Source organism: Pelophylax lessonae (assembly GCF_965119305.1).
Source record: "Pelophylax lessonae genome assembly, chromosome: 2".
Taxonomy (NCBI): domain Eukaryota; kingdom Metazoa; phylum Chordata; class Amphibia; order Anura; family Ranidae; genus Pelophylax; species Pelophylax lessonae.
The window spans coordinates 186,006,282-186,021,532 of NC_138769.1; the positions used below are offsets into that span (position 1 = coordinate 186,006,282).

Sequence of the window (15,251 nt, forward strand, 5' to 3'; positions counted from 1 at the left end):
CTATTCAAAAATCAACAATTTAAGGGGAAAAAAAATATTTTTCAGGTTTTTATTGAAATGGTTTTTTTTTACTCGATAGCGAAATAGAACAACAACAGTATCCAACCTGTTAGGCGTGCGGTGTGTAGCAGCCATGTAATGCAAGCTCAGTGCATATGTGTCTGCTTAATATGGATTTAAAAATATAAAAAACTTTTTTCCTTCATATTTTACAGTGACATACAGTGTTTAGACACTGCTGTTCTAATCTGCTATTCAAAAATCAACAATTTAAGGGAAAAATAAAAAATTTTCATTCATACGTTACTGTGAGATACACCCTTTGGATACTGTTGTTCTATTCCGCTATTCAATAAACATCCATTTAGGGAAAAAAAATGTAATTGCGGCCTAGTCTGCATATTTTACTGTTTGATACACCCATTGGATACTGTTGTTCTATTCCGTCTTTCAATAAAAACCCATTTAGGGGAAAAAAAATTGCGGCCTAGTCTGCATATTTTAATGTGAGATACACCCGTTGGATACTGTTGTCCTATTCCGCTTTTCAATAAAAACCCATTTAGGGAAAAAAAAAATTGCGGCCTAGTCTGCATATTTTACTGCGAGATACACTCGTTGGATACTGTTGTTCTATTCTGCTTTTCAATAAAAACCCATTTAGGGAAAAAATATTAAATTGCGGCCTAGTCTGTATCTGTACGTATGAGATACACCCTTTGGATACTGTTGTTCTATTCTGCTATTCAATAAACACCCATTTAGGGGAAAGAAAGATATTACACATGGCTTGCCGGTAACCACTGAACCCAACTAATTGATGAGATTCTGACTAATCCTTTCATGTCACTGATAAAAATCTTCATATTCCACATTAAGCTGACCTGTTCTTTGTTTCCCTTAGTCTTTTGTCTTCTTAGTTATTTTCGGTTGTATTTACCTTGTTCTATCTGACGTGATTCACTACAGGTTACTATATGGTACTATTCACATATACGCACTAATGTTTTCCATGCTCTTAACTTTTCTCTTCTCCCCTCCCCTTCCCCCTCTTTCCCTCCTTGACTTCCCTTCCTTCCTTCCTTCTTCCCCCCCCCAAGCTATCTCCCTCCCTCCTTCCCCATCCTCCCCCCTTCCCCCCCTCTCACATCCTCCTCCTCCTTCCTCTCCTCCTCCCCCCTTCCCCCCTCTCCTCCCCTCCTTTCCCCCTCTCCCTCCCCCTCTCCTCCCCACCCCTTTTTTCCTTCTCTCCTCCTCCTTCCTCCCTCCCCCCCCTACCCCTCTTTCCCTTCCTCTTCCTGTCTTCTTCTCCTCTCTTCTCCTTATACCCCTTCCTTCCTTCCTCCCCTCCTCCCCCCCCCCCCCCTCCCTCTCCTTTCTCAATCTACACCCTTATATGCGGTTGCGAGGCACCGCACCATCCTCACAGTATTTTACCGTGCTGTAAGTTCCATGCACAGAATGCGCTAATACATTACTGTATCAATTGCATGTAACCCCACTTTGTGAACCATTTTTTTTTTCATTGTGTTTGGTTGTATCAATGTTGTACCTTGAAAATCTTTTCAATAAAAATTTAAATGAAAAAAAAAAGAATGCCTTTATCAAGGAAAGTTTTCACCATATCTGGAAATACAATAAGTCATTGAACAAAACATATGCATTCCATGGGGTAAAAAAAATCCCATTGTCGCATAGTTTTAATACATACTTTTGATGTGTGCCTGATCCAGGATACCTTGCTTCTGATCTTTATTTCACACTAGGAATTGTGTGGATGCTGCTGTTTAGGTACATAATACAGTGAGGGTATTATTAGTATTAAATTGAGTGTATCTTCCTTTATGTAAAAAATAATTATTGTACTTACTGACTGCGTGAAACGCTTGTGGCTAAAATAGGTCAATCCCGGTGATTTTTGGGTTTCCCTGGCATTTATAACTGGTAAGATATAAATAAAGCCAATTGTTCAGAAAAAAATGTTTATTTAAAAAAATGTAGGATCTCATCCAAACTGATTTGCAAGGTTTTGTTAAAACTTGGTACCAACTCACTGTTATTGGTGTTGCTAAAGTCCTCCAGTAAGGATCCAGGTAAATGATCCAGGAGCAGCAGGTTTGATAGGTCTGCCTCTCTCCCTCATCAAGAGGGAAGTGGCACCTTGTTCAATCCCCCGGCCTTCTATCGCGGTTCGCGCGTGCGCAGTGTATGCGCAGCGTGATGCCACGTAAGCAGACCCGACTTCCGGGTCTGCGTCTGGTGCGCATGCGTCACGCGGTGCTGCGCGCGCATCCAGCTTAGGAGGAGAAGCGAAACAGCTGAAGCGGCCACCGGCACAGTGAGAAAAATTGATCTCCCTTTGGGGGATCTGAGGGAAAAAGACAATGTACCGCCCTCAAGTTTCTCTTTGTAGCCCCGGTTTAATGAATACCGGGATTACCTGTGCCGGGTGTGAATTTATTTTGATCAGAAGGCAGTTACATGGTGAAGGCATAAAAAGAATAAAAATAATAAACGGAGGTTTGACATAATCAACAAAGATATGTTAACAGTACTAGGCATATACAAAATAATACAGAATAGTAGTACAGCAGTATATATGGGGAGGAAGCCAATAATTATGGGGGCTTGTAGATGGGCGTCAAGGGGGAGTCCCCAGATGTCTGGGATAGGACCTAGTGTTTCCTGAACATTGTGAAAATGAAATTTCAAAGTTTGTTTGTGGGGAAACCACTTGGGTTTGGAGGTTCATGGCGAATATATGTGATGGTTTAGAGAGCCATTTGGAGTTTGTATGGCAATCACTCAAAAGAGGTGAGGGTTAGTAAATCAAAACACATTTTCTTTAAAGTGTGTATCAAGGTATCTGGTGATTGGATGAATATTTTGAGATGGGGTTAGGAGATCGTCTAGAGCAGATTTGTTAGGAAGCCGGCCTTTTCTGAAAGATGGGATATCTGGCCTTTGGAATATTAATAATGCAAGACTTTTTGTGAATGGTTCAAAAATAGTTTTATTTTTTTTTGGGGACCGATTTAATCAGTTTTCCCTGAAACAATGCCCTCTAAAAATGGGCGATAACTTTCGGTTTCGTTTAATCCAGGTGGCGATGTCGCTTTGAGTTTTTTAATCCATCGCACTTCAAGTTGTAAGAGAGACTTATTCCAGTCTCCCCCCCCCCCCCCCTAGACGGGATGTGTATTCTTTTTTTTTTTTTCCAAAACATTTTATTGAGTTAAAATGGAATGACATAACAAGTAAACAAGTAAACAACTCTTTTAGGCATAGCGAAGTGCATCAAATGAGAGAAACAGGGGAAACAGCAACATTACACACTGTGAATAGGGTTGTGTAAACAAACCACGACACAATCATACAGTGGAGTACAGGAATAAACAAGATCATCACAAGGCAGGCATTGTAAACCGTTTAGTAAGAGAAGGACAACCTTGGTCCCCATACTCATGGTTCAGGGCCGTGGGGGGAACACGTAACTAAGAAACCGTTGCAACGTTTATCACGATTGCATATGATATGGATAAGGCATCTTCAAGGGCACACGCGGTTCCCCCCACATGTCCGGCCCCCCCCTATGGGGGAACACACTGTATCCGGGCATAGGGGGCAACCGGCAAACGCGTGTAGGCCGTCTTGGGGTGGGTAGTTCCGAAGAAACCCCCACGAGAGATCAGTGGAGGGAGGTGTTCCAGCCCGCGTGCGGGGTCGGGTCTGCAGCTTGGGGGGAGCAGGGGAGCATCTGGGGGGAAGGAGGGAGAGAACAGAAGGGGTGTGGGGAAAAAACACGAGAGGACGTTAGATAGGAAGACAGAGAGAAGAAAGGGACAGCGTGGAGAAAAATACTCCGATGGTGGGCTTGATGGCCGTGGTGTCGGTGAGGGGTCTCGACCAAAGAAGTAATCAGCGGTAGATGGGAAAAGATGTCCGAAGTATCCCGGGATGTGTATTCTGTCTAATGCCGAAAATGTTATTTTAGACATTTTGTATTTGCTAGTGAGCTGCACGTCCTCTCTGCAGAGTGGCGAGCGGAGCTTCCGGCTTGCGTTCCACCTGACATGATGTAATTACGCTATGCGTTCCAATCTTACGCGTTTCGTCACACCCTGTGACGTCCTCAGAGATCCCAGGGGAGCCACTGTGCTGCAGTAGCAGCACAGTGAACGGTCGGCTAGTGGTTAAAAGGTAGCTTCAGTGCAAGAACGAGATGTCCCTGCAAGCCACCTATCCCGATACTATATCTAAATGGTCTTAAAACTGCCACATGAAGCAATGTTTGGTCCCTTTATTGGTACTTTGGAGTAAACAGCACCACGGATCGTCTAGGCTCTCTAACCCTGTAATCTTCATAATATATTGTTCTACTTCTTGCCAGTACTCTCGTATTTTGAAGCATTCCCACCTTATATGGGACATAGTCCCTCCCTATTACAACCTCTCCAGCATATTGATGATTTCTCTGGTTGGTATTTTTGTGCTCTCTGGTGTTATAGACCATCTTGTCATGCATTTGTAATTCATTTCAACTGTATTATTAATACTGCCGAGCTATATGTTGCTCTCAGTATTTTACCTATTTGTCGTTCTTCTAAACATGTGCTCTATTCCTATTTTTGGCTCTGCCAGCTCCGGCAGCACTTTGTAAATCTGAGCAATAGTATGTTTCACCATCTCCCGTGAGTTACACAGGTTTTCCATTGGGTTTAAATTATCTTCAGATCTTATTGGGTGTGGTAAAGTTGATGCAAAATGCCTAAGCTGTAAATACCTCCATTCATTCAGTGTCTCCTGATCTCCCTTGTGTTTTTTTTAAGTCTTGATATGGGTAAACATTTCCTTTTTATTATATCCTTTAACTGTGTGTTCTTCATCCATTTCCTAACATATACCCCGTTACCCGGTTCGTGAAATAAGTGGTGAATTATATTCCCATTTTGCTTGTCTATAGATTTTTTCCCATATCTTGAAAACATTTTTAATCAATTTGTGTGTATCTTTATCTAATGTTCTATACCTCTGTGGAATCCAAATATTATTATTCAAAAGTGCCTTACTTAGGCCCCTTTCACACGGGCTTTCCGATCAGGTCCGTCTGTCAGTTTTTTCAGGTGGACCTGATCGGATGCTCCATGCACCTCTATGAGGCAGCGGATGTCAGCGGTGACATCTCCGCTGACACCCACTGCTCTCTGATCCGATCCTGTCCGTGAAATCCAGATGGGTGGAAACCCTATTTTCCATCCGTCTGGAGGATCAGATCAGATGAAAACAGACAGGCGGTCCGTTATCATCCGATCTCCCATAGAGGAGTGCAGGGCTCTGATAGCTTCGTCTCTGCACACAGAGCAGAGACGGACCTGTCAGCCGCCTGCTCAGCGGGGATTGGCGGATCGATCCCTGCTGAGCAAAATGGAGTGCGCGGGGCGGAAAGCCCGTGTGAAAGGACCCTTAGTGTATTCTCTAACTTCACCCATCTTTTATCACTTTTAAACTTCAAAATCATCGACTTTATTGCTCTAAAGTATGTCTGGGGAATTGTTGTTGGTAGCATCTGAAATTTTACAATATTTTTGGTATATAATTTATACAATATTTTTGGTATATTCAATATTATTTTTTTACAATGTGTATTTATCCAATCCACGAAAGAGGTGTAGTAGCTATTTTTTTTTAGTTCTGTTTTAATGTTATTTAATAGTGGAATATAGTTTGCTTGAAATAATTTCCTCAGTGGTGGAGAACGTTTTATCCCCAGATATTTTAGATCTATTTTCCCCCACGTAAAAGGAATTCCTTCTGAAGGGCTTGTTCTTTTTTGCTCAGACTTATATTCAGGATTCTGACTACACTGGGTTGATATTTAGGGTAGACAGTTCTTCCAATATACAATAATATACAATTATACAATACAATAATACCACAACTGTTAAATATGGCAAAAGGAGTGATCCTGAAAAAAATGGTTAGACCCAGAAGGACCATCAATAAGGTATTGGTTTAAGAGAGTTGAATACATATATCACATGGAATATCTAAGTAACAGAGAAGATGATAGGACAGAAAAATGTGCTAGAATCTGGGAAAAGTGTATAGATTAAAAAAAAAATAGTAAATATGTAGAATTATGCTTAAAATATGAGATAAATAGAGAAAGAGGGGAGGAAGGGGGAGAGAAAAGACGAAACGGGGCACCGGAGTTTATATACAGTATATGCTAAACCAACTATTATATTATCAAATAATGTTGATTCTTCTATCTTAGGGATGGAAAATGCCAGTATGAAAGAGCTTTTGGAGTCTCTACAAAGGACTTGTTCAACGCAGTTTACAGGTAATGTAGTTATCAGAATTTGAATCAAGAAAGACTCACACTTCCATGCATAATATTGTCCTTCAAATAAAGCTATTGTGTCAAACTCAGCCTGCATTCATTTGCACAACTTTCAAGGTTCTATGAAAGTGGTTTTTTGATGTTTTCTTATGTAAATTTACAGTTTGCATTTTAAAGCGATAAATGTCTATAATATACTTGTTTTGGGAATTTTTTAATAACACAAGTAAGCGGAGCATTTTGAATTCCAAGTGCAGACTTTGTAAACTTTTCAGACACTTTGGGCCTAATTCAGTATAAGTTTGGAGTAGAGCTGCTCACTTCTCCAGAAATAACTCCAGCCTAAACTCATTGCATCCTAATTAGGTAAGTGGCTGGAGTTAAACCATCAACTAGATGCTTTAATGAATTCGGAGTTGGAGTTAACTTAGACTGAATTCGGGTTTGGAGTTAACTTAGGCTGAATTTGAGTTTGGAGTTAGCCAAATTCCCTTTGTGTTTTTCATAAAAGGAAATTTGTCTATTCTGAATCACTATTACACAGCAATGTCATTTATTATGGTTTATTTTAATTTTAAGGTATAGTTATGTATCTTATGTGTTTTAACCTTTAGATTTTCTAATAGCAGACTACACAGCTGTCTAATTAGCAGTCTTCATTCTTTATTCATCTGAAACTTTCAGGCATATCTGATTGTATTCAGCACTTTGGTGTAGTGGGCTAAGCTCACAGCTAAAGATTGCTAGGTCATGAGTTCAAGGCCCAACCATGATAACACCCTGTGTGCCATAATTTTTTTTTGGCCACATAGTAATACATTGGCTACATCACCTAAAATTGCATGTCAATGGCCTTGTATATTCAAGAAACAAACATGCATATGTGCAGGGTGCAATTATGCATTTGCCAAGTTTCAGTATTTATTTATAGCTGTCTAAAATGTAAGAAGGTGATGGCACACTTGGGATTTGAACTCATGCTCTCATTGTTTATAGCCAGGAACACTAACCACTAAACCATTGAGCTGAGCATGATTACCCCTGGAATATTTATTCCCATGTTTCAATAGTTAACCACTTCCTTACAGGGCAGTTACACCCCTTCCTGCCCAGGCCAATTTTCAGCTTTTTATACTGTTGCATTTTGAATGACAATTGTGCGGTCATGCAACCCTGTACCTAACACAAATGTATGACAGTATTTTCATAAAAAATAGTGCTTTCTTTTGGTGGTATTTGATCACTGCAAGGTTTTTTTTCTATTGGCAAAAAGAAGACCTAAATGTTTGACCCCTAAAATAATGTGTTTTTGTTTATGTAATAAAATTTGGTAAATCAATATGTTTTTTGTTGCACTGACGAGCATTGATGAGGCTGCGCTGGCAGGCACTGATGAGACACTAATATGCAGCACTGATAGATAGATAGATAGGTGGCACTGATATGCAGCATTGATGGGCATTGATAGGTGGCACTGATGGGCAATGATTGGCACTGGTGGGCAGCACTGAAAGATGGTAATGATGGGCAGCACTGATGAGGAGGGCACTAACAGGTTCCCTGAGCACTGATTGGCATCAATGGTGGCATGGGTGGGCATCCCTGGTGGCTCTAGTGGCATCCCCCAAGGGTCTGCACTGGTAATCAATGCTCTGATTACAAGCACAGACCCCCCCCCCCCACACACACACACTTACTTTGCATATGAATGCCATTTCTTCACAGCTGAAAGTGGCCCTCACCATGATTAGCCAGTTGATTGTGACCACTTGCTGGAATGTGTGCAAGCCAATTTGGCGTCATTTCTGGTCCAGGGCGAACGCCAATGTGCCATTTGCAATTTATTGTAAAGAGATTTTGCTTTATTTTAAAAATGGCGCACACTGACAACTAAAATGTATTGGAAATGTTTTACCTAGGCCAGTGATGGTAACCCTTAACCCCCCCCAAGATGTTTTTGCCCTACATTTCCCAAAATGCTCATGTACTCTGCAGTGTAGGTGAGCATCATGGGAAATGTTACAAAACACCTGTGTTGCCAAGGTTCATCACTGACCTAAGCCAACTAAAAAGGTGAGTGAGCGCTGTAGCAATCTTTTATTTAGTAATCATTTTTAGTGATTTTTTTATTAAATGTTTTGGTTACATTCATCCACAGTGACTGAATGGAAATTTTGTATTATTCCTTAATTTATATATTTTTAGCTAAATATATACATAAACACTTTAATTTTTTTCTTACAATTTAGCCCACACACAACCCCCCCCACACACAAAACCCCCCCCACACACACAACACCCCCACCCCCACACACACACACACACAACACCCCCACCCCCACACACACACACACACACACAACACCCCCACCCCCACCCCCACACACACCCCCCCACACACCCCCCCACACACACACCACCCCCACACCCCCACACACACACACACACACACCACCCCCACACACCACCCCCACACACCACCCCCACACACCACCCCCACACACCACCCCCACACACCACCCCCACACACCACCCCCACACACCACCCCCACACACACACACACCACACACACACCACACACACACACACACCACACACACACACACACACAGGGCCGGTCCGAGGCGGGTTCACGGGGTGCATCGCACCCAGGCGCCGCGAGCTGAGGCGCAGGAGGGGCGCCGAAGCTCCAGTGACAGTGCCGGTGTTCTAAAAGTTAATACACAGCTGACAGAGAGGAGGCAGCAGGACTGGTTGCTTAGCTGGGAGGAGGCGGGATGGAGAGAAGACATTCTCGGGTCTGAGAGGAGGCGGGACGGATTGCTTAGCTGGGAGGAGACGGGACGGAGGTAGAGAAAAAATGTAATCAGCAAGCTCTGCATTATTACAATTATGCTCGACCTCCGTCCCGCCTCCTCCCAGCTAAGCAGTTCGTCCCGCCTCCGCCCCGCCTCCTCTCAGACCGAGGATGTCTTCTCTCCATCCTGCCTCCTCCCAGCTAAGCACTTCATCCCGCCTCCGCCCCGCCTCCTCTCAGACCCGAGGATGTCTTCTCTGCATCCCACCTCCTCCCAGCTAAGAACTTCGTCCCGCCTCCGCCCTGCCTTCTCTCAGACCCGAGGATGTCTTCTCTGCATCCCGCCGGCGCCTCCTCCCAGCTAAGAACTTCGTCCCGCCTCCGCCCCGCCTCCTCTCCGTCCTGTCTCCTCTCAGCTAAGTAATCAGCAGTCCCGCCTCCTGTCCTCTCTGTCAGCAGTGATGTAATGGTGCCGGCGGGGCGCCATTTTTAAATCTAAAGTAAACTGCAGTGGCCCAGCAATGGCGCGTGCCTCTCATCACGGCCAGGTAAGACCCCTCCACAGCTTCTGACCACCTCCCCCTGTAGCATGCCCGCAGCCTCAGACGTCTCCCCCTGTAGCATGCCCGCAGCCTCAGACGTCTACCCCTGTACCATGTCCGCAGCCTCAGACGTCTCCCCCTGTACCATGTCCGCAGCCTCAGACGTCTCCCCCTGTACCATGTCCGCAGCCTCAGACGTCTCCCCCTGTACCATGCCCGCAGCCTCAGACGTCTCCCCCTGTACCATGCCCGCAGCCTCAGACGTCTCCCCCTGTACCATGTCCGCAGCCTCAGACGTCTCCCCCTGTACCATGTCCGCAGCCTCAGACGTCTCCCCCTGTACCATGCCCGCAGCCTCAGACGTCTCCCCCTGTACCATGCCCGCAGCCTCAGACGTCTCCCCCTGTACCATGCCCGCATCCTCAGACGTCTCCCCCTGTACCATGTCCGCAGCCTCAGACATCTCCCCCCTGTTCCATGTCCACAGCCTCAGACATCTCCCCCCTGTACCATGTCTGCAGCCTCAGACATCTCCCCCCTGTACCATGCCCGCAGCCTCAGACATCTCCCCCCACTGTACCATGTCCGCAGCCTCAAATATCTCCCCCCTGTTCCATGTCCACAGCCTCAGACATCTCCCCCCTGTACCATGCCCGCAGCCTCAGACATCTCCCCCCTGTAAAATGCCCGCAGCCTCAGATATCTCCCCCCTGTACCATGTCCGCAGCCTCAGACATCTCCCCCTGTACCATGTCCGCAGCCTCAGACATCTCCCCCCTGTACAATGCCCGCAGCCTCAGACATCTCCCCCACTGTACCATGCCCGCAGCCTCAGACATCTCCCCCACTGTACCATGTCCGCAGCCTCAGACATCTCCCCCCCCCCCCTGTACCATGTCCGCAGCCTCAGATATCTCCCCCCTGTTCCATGTCCACAGCCTCAGACATCTCCCCCCTGTACCATGCCCGCAGCCTCAGACATCTCCCCCCTGTACCATGCCCGCAGCCTCAGACATCTCCCCCCTGTACCATGTCCGCAGCCTCAGACATCTCCCCCCCTGTACCATGTCCGCAGCCTCAGACATCTCCCCCCCTGTACCATGTCTGCAGCCTCAGACATCTCCCCCCCCTGTACCATGCCCGCAGCCTCAGACATCTCCCCCACTGTACCATGTCCGCAGCCTCAGACATCTCCCCCCCCCCCCCCTGTACCATGTCCGCAGCCTCAAATATCTCCCCCCTGTTCCATGTCCACAGCCTCAGACATCTCCCCCCTGTACCATGCCCGCAGCCTCAGACATCTCCCCCCTGTAAAATGCCCGCAGCCTCAGATATCTCCCCCCTGTACCATGTCCGCAGCCTCAGACATCTCCCCCTGTACCATGTCTGCAGCCTCAGACATCTCCCCCCTGTACCATGTCCGCAGCCTCAGACATCTCCCCCCTGTACCATGCCCGCAGCCTCAGACATCTCCCCCACTGTACCATGCCCGCAGCCTCAGACATCTCCCCCACTGTACCATGTCCGCAGCCTCAGACATCTCCCCCCCCCCTGTACCATGTCCGCAGCCTCAGATATCTCCCCCCTGTTCCATGTCCACAGCCTCAGATATCTCCCCCCTGTTCCATGTCCACAGCCTCAGACATCTCCCCCCTGTTCCATGTCCACAGCCTCAGACATCTCCCCCCTGTACCATGCCCGCAGCCTCAGACATCTCCCCCCTGTACCATGCCCGCAGCCTCAGACATCTCCCCCCCTGTACCATGTCCGCAGCCTCAGACATCTCCCCCCCTGTACCATGTCCGCAGCCTCAGACATCTCCCCCCCTGTACCATGTCCGCAGCCTCAGACATCTCCCCCCCTGTACCATGCCCGCAGCCTCAGACATCTCCCCCACTGTACCATGTCCGCAGCCTCAGACATCTCCCCTCCCCCCTGTACCATGTCCGCAGCCTCAGACATCTCCCCCCCCTGTACCATGTCCGCAGCCTCTAACCATCTCCCCCTGTACCATGTCCACAGCCTCTAACAATCTCCCCCCTGTACCATGTCCACAGCCTCTAACCATCTCCCCCTGTACCATGTCCACAGCCTCTAACCATCTCCCCCTGTACCATGTCCACAGCCTCTAACCATCTCCCCCTGTACCATGTCCACAGCCTCTAACCATCTCCCGCTGTACCTTGCCCGCAGCCTCAGACATCTCCCCCCTGTACCATGTCCGCAGCCTCAGACATCTCCCCCACTGTACCATGCCTGCAGCCTCAGACATCTCCCCCACTGTACCATGCCTGCAGCCTCAGACATCTCACCCCTGTACCATGTCTGCAGCCTCAGACATCTCACCCCTGTACCATGTCTGCAGCCTCAGACATCTCACCCCTGTACCATGTCTGCAGCCTCAGACATCTCCCCCCTGTACCATGCCCGCAGCCTCAGACATCTCCCCCACTGTACCATGTCCACAGCCTCAGACATCTCCCCCCCCCCCTGTACCATGTCCGCAGCCTCAGACATCTCCCCCCCCCCCCTGTACCATGTCCGCAGCCTCAGACATTCCCCCCCCTGTACCATGTCTGCAGCCTCTAACCATCTCCCCCCTGTACCATGTCCACAGCCTCTAACAATCTCCCCCCTGTACCATGTCCACAGCCTCTAACCATCTCCCCCTGTACCATGTCCACAGCCTCTAACCATCTCACCCCTGTACCATGTCCACAGCCTCTAACCATCTCCCCCTGTACCATGGCCATTTGGTGGGCACTGATAAGGCTGCATTTGGTGGGCACTGGTAGGCTGCATTTGGTGGGCACTGGTAGGCTGCATTTGGTTGGCACTGGTAGGCTGCATTTGGTGGGCACTGGTAGGCTGCATTTGGTGGGCACTGATGAGGCTGCATTTGGTGGGCACTGATCAGTCTGCATTGATCTCTTGTATCAAGTCTGCAGTCTCTGACCATCTCCTGTCTGGGGGCTCTGTCTAACAGACTCTCTAACAGATGCCCTCTCTGTGTCCATTAGATAGACCCCCCTCCAGTTCCCATTAGAGTACTCTGCTTCTCTTACTGTAATTTGTTTATTGTTAAGAGATCGCGGGAGTGTCCCGCGGTAAGGAAGACGTCTTAGGGGAGCATCTCTGTGTTTGAGCCATTGCCATAGAAACATTTGTAAAGGGGAGGAGTTAGTAAGATGACTACGCCCACGTGGGGGCGCCAGAAAAATTTCTGCACCCAGGCGCCTGTGACCCTAGGATCGGCCCTGCACACACACACACACACACACACACACACACACACACACACACAACCCCCACACACACACCACCCCCACACACACACCACCCCCACACACACACCACCCCCACACACACACCACCCCACACACACACACACACACACACACACACACCACCCACACACACACACACACACACACACCACCCCCCCACACCCCCACACACCACCCCCCCCCACACACACACCACCCCCCCCCCCACACCCCCACACACCACCCCCCCCCACACACACACCACCCCCCCCACACCCCCACACACACACACCACCCCCCCCACACACACACACACACACACCACCCCCCCCCCACACACACACCACCACCCCCCCCCCACACACACCACCACCCCCCCCCCACACACACCACCACCCCCCCCCCCACACACACACACACACACACACACACACACACTTTGCTGGAGTAAATGGAGAAACCCTACCCAAGTTCATACTGTACTGCCATTGCACACACACAAAAAATACAAGAAATGGATTACATTCAACAGACACAAAAGATATCTGAATTACATCTAGACAAATATGAAGAAAAGAAAACAAAAAAACAGGAGCTGTGTACAAATGAATAAGCTTTATTGAACATGTATAAAACATCAGTAATCACTCAAGCAAGCATGTTAAATGTGAAATGTGCAATGCCCCCCCCCCAAAAAACCCCCAAATCAAGTAATTTTTATTCAAATTACAGTGCAAAGATACAACATATGATGGATAGATAGAGCTTACAATATCCAAAAGTCAAGCAAAATAAGTTGTAGACACCTTAGTATTAAGCATAAAACATACCCAACATACTTTTATGTTAATTGTTTGCATGAGCCTGCCTTTTCATTTAAATACCATCAAATCAGTAGAACATACAGCTACACAGAGGCATGAAAATAAAAAAAAAAACATGTATAGAGTACATAAAGACACACTTTGCAAAAACTATACCAAACAGTTAGAGCATGAAAAGTATTCATCCAACAGAATACACTTACTGCAATATGGATCTTTAGGCATGCCAGCAAACCCCCACCCCAAAAGCAAATTCGGACATAAAGACCTGTGGCCCTTCCACAGGCCAAATGATATGATCTCATACATCCCTTTATATAACCTTGGTTAAACTACACCCACCCAGTATAGGAAACGCCCAGCAACGTAATTAATTGGGTCTGTTGGTTCCTAAACCAAAATCACCAGTTCACTAATGAATGAGTGTTTGGCTGGCCATCCATGATCAAAGTTTCTTACAAGTCAACACACATAAGAAATGCTTTCAATAATCTCAGCATGAGCACAAAGTGGCTTTTTCATTTAGACTAATGCCTCGTACACACGTACTGATCGTCGGCCGACCGATCGGCCGTCTTTTGTCCAGGGCTGTCCTGTCTGTTGAAAACTGCAAAAGACTGCACACGAATTTTGTCGGCCAACAACAGACGACTGCAGAAGTGATGTCATGTGATGGTTAACTTTCCGTGTGTTTTTTCTTTTCTGAGCATGCTCAGTCTTGCAAATCTGCTTATTGTCGGCCGAATTCTGTACTGACTGGCGAACAATCGGCCGTTCTGGTGTTGGCCAACAAAAATTTTAATGCCTGCACGACAGATTCTGTTCGGCCGAAAATGCGATGTCGGCTGTCGGAAGCATCATACTAACAAGCCTACAATCGGCCGATCGGTCGTCGGCCGAATATTTACGGCCGACAATTGGTACGTGTGTACGAGGCTTAAGGCTGGCCATACATGTTCCAATTTTCTTACAATTTTCTGTCCAATTTTCTTGAAATTTACCTTCAAGTATGTAGTACAAAGGCCTGCCTAATTAGATACAAGTGAATGTGTTTTTTTAGCTTTGACCTCACATTATGTGGTTTGTGGTAGATCTACCAGAAAATTGTACAACAAAAGTTGAACATGTATGGCCAGCTTAATGGGCCATACACACTATAATGCCTCGTACACACGTACCGATCTTCGGCCGTAAATATTCGGCCGACGACCGATCGGCCGATTGTAGGCTTGTTAGTATGATGCTTCCGACAGCCGACAGCGCATTTTCGGCCGAACAGAATCTGTCGTGCAGGCATTAAAATTTTTGTTGGCCAACACCAGAACGGCCGATTGTTCGCCAGTCAGTACAGAATTCGGCCGACAATCGGCTGATTTGCAAGACTGGGCATGCTCAGAAAAGAAAAAACACAGGGAAAGTTAACCATCACATGACATCACTTCTGCAGTCGTCTGTTGTTGGCCGACAAAATTCGT

At 47.0% G+C, this 15,251-nt stretch overlaps 1 protein-coding gene across 1 annotated transcript in view; it reads left to right on the plus strand.

Annotated features, from left to right (window-relative positions):
* Positions 1-15,251, plus strand: part of LOC309546494 (acetylserotonin O-methyltransferase-like) — a gene marked incomplete at its 3' end in the record, with an annotated part of 103,477 nt that overhangs the window by 42,834 nt on the left and 45,392 nt on the right. Inside the window, exon 4 of the mRNA XM_082246233.1 lies at positions 6,278-6,346. Coding sequence (XP_082102359.1) covers positions 6,278-6,346 — 69 coding nt within the window. The remainder of the gene's footprint in view (positions 1-6,277; positions 6,347-15,251) is intronic.